Source organism: Corella eumyota, chromosome 5 (genome assembly GCF_963082875.1).
Source record: "Corella eumyota chromosome 5, kaCorEumy4.1, whole genome shotgun sequence".
Classification (NCBI taxonomy): Eukaryota; Metazoa; Chordata; class Ascidiacea; order Phlebobranchia; family Corellidae; genus Corella; species Corella eumyota.
In genome coordinates, this window is record NC_137494.1 from 5980032 (window position 1) to 5991328 (window position 11297).

Consider the following 11297-nt stretch of genomic DNA (forward strand, 5'->3'; position numbering starts at 1 on the left):
ACTATATAAAAAATCTATTTAACACACTGAATATAATAAGCATTTTTATTAGTTGGAATAACGACACTGCAATAATTTTGACATAGCGTTGTACAGAAAAACAAAAAATAATGGTTAAGTTCACTAACAGGTTGCTATATACTTAGTATGATAAATTTTCCACTATAGAGGGATAATAGGGAATTCGATAAACTTGAATAAGCTAAATATATTTACAAACGTACAAAACAAAAAAGTTCATTGTGTACATTACGTGGTTTAAAACAATATTTCAATCACTTGTAGTTAACAGTCCTTCAAAAACCTTGAAACTGTAAAAAAGAATGCCACTGAAAGACACTTATTAATCACATTGGCCTATACAATTTTTACAAACAAATAATCCATATTAAAAATTATGGAACATTGATACCTATCATTGGATATATAAATATTAGGTTAAAAGGGTATAGATAGGGTTAGGTTTAACTATTTATGTTTCAAAAAAAGTCCAAATAATGAGGAGTTTGATTAAGACAATAAACTACAAGTGATGCCAATATTTTGATACAATTTCTTTGAACTTATGGCAGTTGAATTTAATACAATGAAGTTAAACTGTTTGCATATTTAGCAAAGAAACTATCTAGTTGTCTACAGAACTGTACATAAAATGTCTAAAAATGAAATGATTCAAAAATATAAGCATACTTGTTACCCCTTACAAAGACAAAAAAAAAAACAGTTTAGATTTTTTTTCTACTCAACAACATCTCGGTTTATATTTTTCATGGTGTCCAACTTTGGCATGAAATATTCAAGCTGATTTTTGAAAAACTTCTCGTCAAATTTTTCTTTATCCGACCACTTTATCTCTTTATTGATCTAAATAAATACAAAATTCCACATAAAATCTTAATCTATACTTCTACAAACTTTGACTGTTAAATAAACAAATACATGTTAAGATAAGTTATTTAAATAAAAAAAGGCTTTGTTATAGTTTAAAAACAGGTTTAATTGAAAGTGAAATTTTGCCCACTTTAATAGCCTTGTGCAGAAGTTTACAGGTTTCGTCCTCTTCCTTGTGTTGTTTGATGTATTCCTTTATACCCGGCATCATAATAAAAGCTATCTTAAGTTTGGCCTCTATCATTTGAAACAATGCCTGTTAACAAAAAAGATTTAACCAAGGCTAAATTAGGTTAACCAAATAATTAAAGTTAAATTAAAATCAAATTCAAAAAAAATGTAGGACAATAAGTTAAAGACAAATTACCTAAAGTATGTTCCTAAGCTAATAATAAGAGTAATGGAAGGCTCTAACCTTAAGTCAGTTGAACATTTTTATAAAAAATAGGTGCACTGATTAAAAATGAGTCAATGAAAATTAGTACTAATACTACTAAAACTATAAAATGCAAAATTCTGCAAAATTAAATGGGTTACATTATTACCCACGCCCCTAATATTTGTGTTTAAAGAAAAAAAACGTCCTTAAAAATATCAAACCTTGCGTAGGGTAAACATGCTCCAGTGATCCTTAATATAGTTGCTGGTCATAACAATAATTACTCGGTGGCTTCTGTGCATGAGGCCAATAATTCCTTCTGCCTTGTCTGAAATTTAAAGGTAGTTAGATAAGCACTTGATGAGGTTTTGATAATTAAAAAATATAAATTTTTGCAGTTTAGCGGGATAAGTAAACAAACAATAAAAACAATTGTGAAAAGATTTTTTTTGCAATTTCGTTTTTTTAATAACATTAACTCATTATCTCATAGCCTAATCAGTAAATTTTTAGATACAATTTGGTGTACAAAAATGATGTTGTGACCAACAATATACCAAAATATTTTTTTATAATTGCAACAATACATAGAAATATAACTATTATTTGAATAATGAATTTTAATAACCACCACTTTACTTACAAGCCAATGCTCTATCGTCTCTATTTTCATCAAAAGTTTTGTAACCCAGATCTTCCAACGTCTTATTTATACCAAGCACCGCTTTCTTAGTTTGATCCTGAGCAAACTTGTCAACTTCTCCTTTCGAGAAATGGTACGAAAGCACAGCTCCGAATTCTTTGTCATCTTAATTAAAAATAAGATAGTTGTTTTAATTTGTTTTAATTTTTTTTTTCAATTCTGTCGATTGCCTCTGAACTGGCTAGGGTTTGCAATATTTAGAGCATGTCACACAAGGATACAACAACATGTAAACAGTGAAGATCAACCCAAGGCCTAATGTAGTAAAGCCAGGTGCTCTAACCCTGACCAGTGATGCAATTATTGTAGAACCGTGAATCATGGTCTGATTTTAAAAATCAAAAAAACAATTAGAAATATTAACATGAAAACTACATTTTTAAATCTAACACTTACCTGGTTTAAAGGCAGCAAAATGGCGTTTGAAATACAGTTTTATATAAAATATTTTCCACCAAATTAAGGCAACTAGAATTAAAAACACAACAACGGCTGCAACGCATAGCCCAACAATGAGAGCTAAATTCTCCAGTTCCGGAATAATATTTTCTTCAAGAGTTATTTCTTCCCTTACTGGATCTAAAAATGTGAACCTTCGTTCCATGGTGAGTTGGTATCGCCCAAAATCATCTTCATTAACATTGCTGTAAATAAGAAATATTGTTTATTTTCAAATTTCCCTTAACAATATGCAACCATTTAAATTGTACAAAAAAGCACAAACTGATAATTTAAAACATTAAATATACTTTTTGGCAGATAAATATAAACTAGATTAGTACAAGAAATTTTAATAATTTAATTTTCAGAACATGTTTCATTGTATACCATGTAGCATAGCACTGACATAATGTGTGGTTTACCTTATTTCGAATTTAAGGCTTGCTGAAGTTGAAAAGTTTGCCACTAAATCTTCTGTAATTGGAAAATCGTAACAGTCCAATGATTGTCCTGTAACTATTTCCCTGAAAAACAAAACAAGTTTCTATCCAAATCATATACAAAAAAAATATTATTGTACAGAATAATATTGTCTAGTTTTAGAAAAATTCAACAAAGCTTTTATACCATTTACATGATCAAAAAAATTAATAAAAAAGGAAATAAATCTTCTTACACATTACAAGAAGTCCTGTTGTTGTTTGAATTCTCTTCAAATCCAGTGGTGCAGTTCAAAAAATTACTTTCTTCTCGGCTTCCAGTTGAGCTTATCTAATAAATACGTTTTCCAAATTTAAAAAATTAAGTGAACATAATGTTTAAATCAGTTTACATAGGAATATGTTACTCCAAAAAATAAAAAATGACAAACGTTTTCCTAAAAAAACAAAGATAGGTCTACTTATTGGGTAAACAATATCAGTAAAAATAAAGTTAAACAAAAAAAAATATATTTTAAAAATCAATCCTTAAATTTTCCATGCCTGTTCCCAAGTTATTTTAAAGTTGCTTATTTGAAAGTTTGCTATTCCAATGTTAGCAAAACATTCCAAAATAACTGATTTTCCCAAGTTAGCCTGTTTAATTGGAGTACAGCGCACAACTGGTAAGGACAATATTGTAGTTGCTTAAACAAAAAATAATATTATAAAAGCAATATTTAATGATATAAAAAACATCATTTATATAATAATATGAAAACAAAAACAATGATTATTAAAAATTTGATGTCAAAAAAAGGGCATGGCACATTGGTAAGTGGCACCAGTTAGGTTTGTTTGTTACCATGGCTGTCAGTTTAATTCCATTATCAGAAAATTAAATGAAATCAATAAAAACCAAAACTGCAACCCGTGACCAAAATAAGGCAAAAACTGTTACATAATTGGTATTAAAATATTTTTTACTAAATTCTAAATAAAAGACCAAAAGGAAAATAAGATACAACAAACTGTTACTTACGATAAGCACATAAGTTTGTACTAAAATATCGAGTCATTCCATTATAAGTGAAAGCGCATGTGTAATTGCCAGGGTCTTGAAAGGTAAATGGTGTAAACCGGATCTGCATTTAATTTAAAATTACATTAAAAATAAACTTTGATATTTACCTCTTTAAAAATTATTATTTTTAAAACCTAGTTTAAAAATTAAAAAGCCAAAAATATTGAGTCTAGTTTATCTAACTCACAGAGGGCCCCTGAAGTTCTGGATTTGATATTTTATTGCAATTTTGAAACCAACTAACTGAATAATCAGTTCTGTCGTCTTGAAAATATAAGCGAGGACGAGGATCAGCATCATAAACTAAAAAATATATTTTTAAAGAACTGTAGTTTTAAAAATTTAAAAATATTAAAAATAATCTAAAAAAAATTCAGTTGAAAAAATGTGGGGTTAATATTTTTTATATAATAATATAGAAATTGTTTTTTTCTTATTTTTAAAAAATATAAAAAAATAAAAAATTTTTAGAATAAATTAATTTTTAATGTTAAATTATAAAAAAACCTTACTTTGACAATCAATAATAAAATTTCTTTCAGCGGTAGGATTACGAACATCATATTCCTCGACGAAAAAGTTTTCAACTGATTGTTCACAAGAACTTTCAGGTAATTGTATAGGATTGATCGTTAACGTTGCATTTCTACATTCATCAACACCAGCCTTGAATGAAAAAAAACAATAAAATAGCTACAATAAAGTACTATTGTATTACCAAATAACAGTAGCCTATTAAACGAAATTAATTTAAACAAAAAAAATTAGTTAAAAAAGTTTACCAAATACAAGTTATAATATTTTTTTTACCAAAAAAAGTATTTTCTTATTGATTGTTTTTTTTAATGATTAAATTATTCTATTTTGCAAATTTTAATGCAGACTCTGTTAGTATATTTGGGGGTGACTTGAAAGATCAATAGATTTTTGGCACAGTTAAATAAGTAAGTACAAAGTATTTTCTAAATTTTAAAATATCATTATTGAAAATTTAATATCATAATTTTACTTACCAGAAAATTAAATTCATAAACCAAAGTCCCATTTAAAGAAATGTCAGGAGTATAATAAACTCTATTAAACCCAATTTCATAATCTTCAGTATAAGCTTCAACAAAAACATCCACGACTATTTCCCCAGTCCTCATATCTCTAATAGTACACTAACAAAAAGTTCATATTTAAAATTTTTTTAAAACAATTTTTTTCCTATTAAAAATAACTACATATAGTTTGTACTAAATATTTACATATAGTTTGTACTAAATATTTGAATGAAAAAAATCACAAACTATTATTTAGTAAACGAATTAAAAAAACGACGTAATTTAAAAAAGGTTTTAAATTAAATAATAAATGCTTACAGAAATATCGTAATCCTCATAATAGGTGTAAAATTCTTCTACAAAAGCATTTCCGCAACTTAAACGAAATGGCCATCCAATATACGCGTCCACCACTCTATTTCCACCATCGGAAGGAAGGCAGTCTTGGCCTTTTAAGTTTAGAATCAAAGTTGAATACAAAACAGTCGTAAAATTAGTTAAAAATGTAATTAGACGAAACGCTTTCGGGGGACTTTCCCTTACGTTTAAATCGTGATAAAACGCATTTGGATAACTTTAAGAAACGTTTTTGACGTAAAAAATAAATTAGGACAAACCTTCCGTGTTTTCGAAAGAAAGTACTAGAATACAGACGACCAAGATATTCCTTGCTGCCAATTTCATTGTGCTTTAGTAGATTTAGACCTAGAAAACTAACTATAAAGACCACGTAAAATTAAACGCAAGACAATGTCTGTAATCTAAAAAAAACAAAATAATTTTGACTTCAACTCTTAAAAACTCCTATGTGAGTTAATGTAGAATCTATCTCTTTACATCGACTAGTAGTCTAAGCATATAAGACAGCATTTACGACATGGCCTCGCTAATGTAGACCACGCTAACCTGTGTTGCCTTTTTCCCTTTGCAAATAGATATAACTCATTTCAGGCATATCCTACTCCAAATCCAAAATAGGCCACTTGTTATTTAAAATGGGGTATGACTCTTGATGATAACATCATATTCGTGATACAGTCAAGACAAGTGAACAATACGTAATATACAAGTTGGCTATTGTAGCATAAATTATTTTAAGCCTGTTAAAAGCAATTCTAAATAGTCCAAACTTATTGACCGTACTTCGCGTACAAAAATTTCTCTTGTTAGATTAGGCTTCACTTAATAAACAACGCATTTTTAACAAACAGCCTTGTAACTAAACAAAACGTTTTTACAGCCTTAATTCTGTTATAGGAAGTCGTTAATTAGAGTCACATTAGCAAATAAACCACAACCAACACACAAACAAAATGAAAAAAATCGACGCTAAAGTCATAAACTGTAACAAAAAAAATCGCAAAAAACTTACGGTCTTTATAGTCATAATTTATAATACATTTTACTCGAATAATATTATCTATTCTACTATAAAAATGTTATCGAAAAATGGCTAAATTTCCAGTGTTGTTTTTCAACAGCTTACAAAAATTGCCTCAATAAGCAAAAAGTGTGGAAATTTATAAAAACCTTTGTACCAGCAAAAACAATAAAACAAAACTTATTCAAATCATTTAATTTAATAAATAAGCTAATCTTAGCTGGGGTCTGGTGTTTATTAAAATACGGAAAAGGCGCGTAATCAGTTTGTTTGAAATAAAACAAAATTGTTAAACTAAAAAAGAAAATAAGCAAAATTATTAATGAATTTTACTTGTAAAAAGGCATTGTAATACAAAAACACCTTCTGCTAAATATAACTTAATGACATTGCTATGCCTTTGTAGTGGGTTTGTTTTTAAAACAATGGCGTAATGGCTGACCTGAGTACCCCGGTAGGAATTTATATTCGCAGATCGCTATATTACTTGGTTTATAAAAACATTTCAAAATAAAGTGTATATTAGCCATTCAATTTCTTATTGGCGATGTATATAAAACTTTTTAAGTCTTTTAAATTACTTAGACTACGTTAAAGACTAGTGTTCACTAAAAAAAAATACGTATGTAGCCTAAATCAAAGGCTATACATATAAAAAAAACTATGTGTTCCACTCTACTAACTCGACGAAAAACTTAGACAGACTTTAAGATTTGAAAAGCATACCCAACAATAACTCTTGTAATATAAATGAATAACATTTTAATGTTATATTTTCAATTGCATTACATTTCCCAAATGAAGACCCCCAAAAAACTGTATGCAAATTTTTCGACCTGCATTTTCTTCCATTTTAATTTTGTCATTTATATCTGTGTGACTATAGTGTAACAACTGGCCAGAGTTTATGTGCAAGTATGCAATTACAGCAGACAGCCATTGTTAACCTATTTTCTTTGCTTGCAAGTAAGGTAGAGGAATTTTTAGCCTAAAAACTGACGCATTTAAATGTGAAATTTAACACTACAGTATACTAAGGAAAATTTCACTAAAAATAATTTAAACCTGTTTCGCCTTCTTATACTGACTAGGGGGATTTTGCTATGTATGTTTTACACATATAGTTTAACTTTCTTAGGGATGTTAAATTAATAAAGCCTAAATACAAGCCATTCTTTTTAAATTATTTTTATTACGTGATTAACTTTCTTACACTATATCTAACAACTACAAATAAAAATTTAATAATATTTAAATTTGATATATATTACGCAATTTGTATAAATCGATACCAGTAAGCATAAACAAAATTTTTACAACATCGCCAAAAAATTTCGAAAATTTATGTGAGTAATTTTCGGTTGAATAATGTAGCGTAATTGCAACGTTTCTGACACATCTTGGGGCAGGCTTCTTTTTGACTCTGTCAGCTAAAAAACACAATTAAAAGTTAAAGCAAAGGAACGACAAGGAAATTACTCAAACCATATCAATGTATACTTTATGGAATTACAAAAATTGCAACTATCGAAAAGTTTTGTTGATGAAAATGTAGTAGACCTGTAAACTTCATTACCGAGTTAAAATATTGCTTATTTAGGAAAACCACTTAAGGTACTTCAATTCACATAGCATTTAAATGAATAAGATGTTACCCATTCGAAACAATGTACAGTGAACCATAAACATATTTAAAATTTGGTTCTTTAGTAGAGGCCTAAAGTTGTTTTACTACTATAAACAAATACCCTAACCTAACCGTTACGAGAATTAGGTAAAACAAATGTTTATCAACACATTTTTATAAATAGAATTACGTTTTACAAATGAAAAGTGTATATACCTGTTGATATTTTGGAAAGTTCATATGCGTGTATATAAAAAATTAGTGCCTTTTTCTTTTTTGTATTTTAAACATTTGTTTATTACAAAGTATACAGTAAAATTCTCCACTATTACGTACAGGTAGGTCTCATGTAAATTGTGGGCTTTACCTTGAGTCTGAGCTTAACCAATGGAAAACCCCCAAAAAATTATAAATGAGGCATAAAAGCGAAAAATATTATTTTTAGTTGGTTCAAACAATTTTGTGGCGGAAAGCATAACAAAAGTTTGTTTTAGCAGTCAAGTGTTAAAACAGCGTATTTACACAAAGCAAAAGTAAAATTAGCAAAACTGAATAGATAAAATTTGCAGAGTTGATATTTTTGTTTGTATATAACTATAGATATCATTACATTACAGTAATGAAGTGTTTACGGTATAACAGATATTTTGTTTACTCAACCATAGATCTCACATAACAGTTATGTAGCATCTCATGTTATTACCTTATTTATTACTTTATAGTTAATGTAGTATCATGTTATAACACGTAAAATACATTTTCAAATTTAAAAAAATTATATTTAATCAAACTTAGTCATGAAAACTTCCTTTCCTAAATTTAAAATAATTTAGTTACTTAAATACGGAATAATAAAAGTACAACCTTATTTTTTATTTAAACCCACATGACTTTTCTTTTTTAAATGACAAGGTTCTTACCACGACAATTTTAATTAAAGCAAAAGAACAAAAAAATATTTGGGGCTTCTTTTGTTTTATAATTTTTTATTCTAGTACGTAGCATTTAGTTCTAGACTTATAGCTTAACTCCAAAAGCTAAAAACTGTTAATTAATTAAATAGCATTTTTTTCATTTTTGTAATTAACAAATCACCTCAAATGCTGTCACGTGATCTTTGTTATGCCGAAAATGTGAAGTTTATTTGCATATTAGAAAATGGCGTGACGGTAAGTTGCTGAAATCTTTGGCAGGCATTTTTGTGGGTTTTTCCAAGCTTTATTGGTTTGTATGCAAATTAAAGAAATTCTTCATAAAAGTGGTTGGTTGTTTGAAATGTGTGCAGTACATTTTATGTGATTAATCATCATAAAAACACGTGAATCAAATATTACAAAAATGTGAGTGTTTTTTGGGCCTGTTATCCTAATAAACCCCTTAACAAATGGATTTAAATGCATAATAATGATACTAAAAAATGGGGGACGCGGAATTTGAGGGAATGGAAAATGAAGGAACGGAAATTGAAGGAACGGAAAATGAAGGAACCGGAAAATGAAGGAACGGAAAATGAAGGAACCGGAAAATGAAGGAACGGAAAATGAGGGAACCGGAAAATGAAGGAACGGAAAATGAAGGAACCGGAAAATGAAGGAACGGAAATTGAAAAAAGGAGAGGCGGAATCTTAAAAAAATAAAACGCGGAAATTCTGTTGACTGTTTATTTGTATTTAAGTCAATATTATTTTAGAAATAAACGGGCATTTTATAGAAGAAAGTTAGGGTATGCTGGGGTAATAAAAATTAACTCATTATTGCTTATCAGTTCTCGGATAAATGACAGTAATCCTAAATAAACAGTCAACGGTATTTCCGCGTTTTAGTATTTAAGATTCCGCTCTCTCCTTTTTTGCTTTCCTTCATTTTCCGGTTCCTTCATTTTCCGTTCTTTCATTTTCCGGTTCCTTCATTTTCCGTTCCTTCATTTTCCGGTTCCTTCATTTTCCGTTCCTTCATTTTCCGGTTCCTTCATTTTCCGTTCCTTCATTTTCCGTTCCTTCAATTTCCATTCCCTCATTTTCAGTCGACCCAAAAAATGCATAATAAAAAAAAACAATAGTTCATATTTATTCAAAAAAAAAAATATTAATATTATTAAGTAAAAAGAAATCCTTGTTTAACTACAAAAAATAACACCAAAACAGTAAACTAATAATTAAAAAAGAGAAAAAAATGATTCAGCCCCACAAAAAATTATTCAATATTTATTATTATTGTTTAGCATTAAATTATTTGCACATGAAAAAAAGACATTTTGTGTAAAAAACGAAGATAACTATACAAAACATTGTGAATTTGTGTTTTTCAAGCCCGGCCATACAATTTGGCTAATTCTAGTTCTTCCTTGTGGGCTTTACTTTTCATGTGCATGTTGTAAGGAACTGGTCCATTTAATGTCTTTTCACATATCTCACAATTCCAATTTTCTGGCTCGTTTTGTGATTTAAAGTTTTGAACATTACCTTTTTTGTTGTAAGCTGATTTATATTTTATTAAACCAGAAGCTTGTAATGAAGGCTGTGGTTCATTTTTTTTCTTCTCATTGCTGTCCAGCCAGGGCAAACTTGTAACTTTTGCTTCCAACTTCATCAAATAACTGCTCGGAGCATAACCCTTCTGGTTTTTTGAGTTTTCGACAAACCACCAATGAGGCTGTTGAATATTTTCACTTAAAAAAACAAGCTCTTCCCTTTGAGTTATTGAGAGTTCTGTAAAACCACCTGGAGAATTGGAATTTGCTTTATAATTGTACTTTGCTAAAACCTTGATTTGATTTACAGGGAGAGCACTTTTTAAAGATTGTATATCGATCTTCGTACTAAGTTTATTATCATTGCTATGAGAATCTTTCAGCGAAATTTGTGGTTTTGTATTATTCAGATTATTTGATGCTGTTAAGATATCACCAACTTTGTCCTCAAATTGTTCTGAACAAATTTTGTCCTTTTTTTGGTCGATTTTTGCAACTTTATTTAAAAACGTATCAGAAACGTTGTTAAGCTTTAATCCTCTTCCTATTCCCCTACCTCTTGCTCTACCTCGACCAATGCAATTATCCATATTCAGATATTATTAACGTACTATAGTAAACCTACTATAAACTTAACAGTTTAAAAAGAAAATTGGAAAATGTTAAATTTTAAATTACTAACGCTTAGGGTAATTTTTTGTTAATACTAAGCTTTGAAATTGTATTTTCTTACAATTTTTTAATGCAGCAAGCAAAAAATAAAATGTAAACAAAAAATGTCAGTCAAAAGCGGCGCGAAACAAACACACCACGTGGTCTCTTTTATTTTAAAATAAATGTTGGTCAAATTTAAATA

The 11297-nt window shown here is 28.6% G+C and overlaps 2 protein-coding genes across 2 annotated transcripts; both read right to left on the bottom strand.

Moving 5' to 3' along the window:
• Positions 1 to 31: 31 nt before the first annotated feature.
• Positions 32 to 5741, bottom strand: LOC145752291 (interleukin-1 receptor accessory protein-like 1). The gene is made up of 14 exons (XM_082568549.1): positions 5581 to 5741; positions 5282 to 5412; positions 4931 to 5080; positions 4430 to 4583; positions 4105 to 4220; positions 3876 to 3978; positions 3398 to 3540; positions 3091 to 3185; positions 2837 to 2938; positions 2370 to 2617; positions 1914 to 2078; positions 1492 to 1598; positions 1022 to 1147; positions 32 to 864 (listed from the first exon to the last, which is right to left on the bottom strand). The coding sequence occupies exons 1-14, from the start codon at positions 5645 to 5647 to the stop codon at positions 739 to 741; spliced, it is 1833 nt and encodes a 610-aa protein (XP_082424675.1). The 5' UTR covers positions 5648 to 5741; the 3' UTR covers positions 32 to 738.
• A 4534-nt stretch (positions 5742 to 10275) lies between these two features.
• Positions 10276 to 11031, bottom strand: LOC145753361 (uncharacterized). Its single transcript, XM_082569773.1, has one exon. It carries the CDS (start codon positions 11029 to 11031, stop codon positions 10276 to 10278), a length of 756 nt encoding a protein of 251 aa, XP_082425899.1.
• Positions 11032 to 11297: the final 266 nt, after the last annotated feature.

Coding starts and splice junctions, on each gene's coding strand:
- LOC145753361 (XM_082569773.1), bottom strand. CDS start 11,031: ATGGATAATTGCATTGGTCGAGGTAGAGCAAGAGGTAGGGGAATAGGA.
- LOC145752291 (XM_082568549.1), bottom strand. CDS start 5,647: ATGAAATTGGCAGCAAGGAATATCTTGGTCGTCTGTATTCTAGTACTT. Junction 4,221..4,429: donor TTTTATTATTGATTGTCAAA/GTAAGGTTTTTT, acceptor TATATTTTTTAG/TTTATGATGCTGATCCTCGT. Junction 3,186..3,397: donor TTAAAATAACTTGGGAACAG/GCATGGAAAATT, acceptor CGTATTTATTAG/ATAAGCTCAACTGGAAGCCG.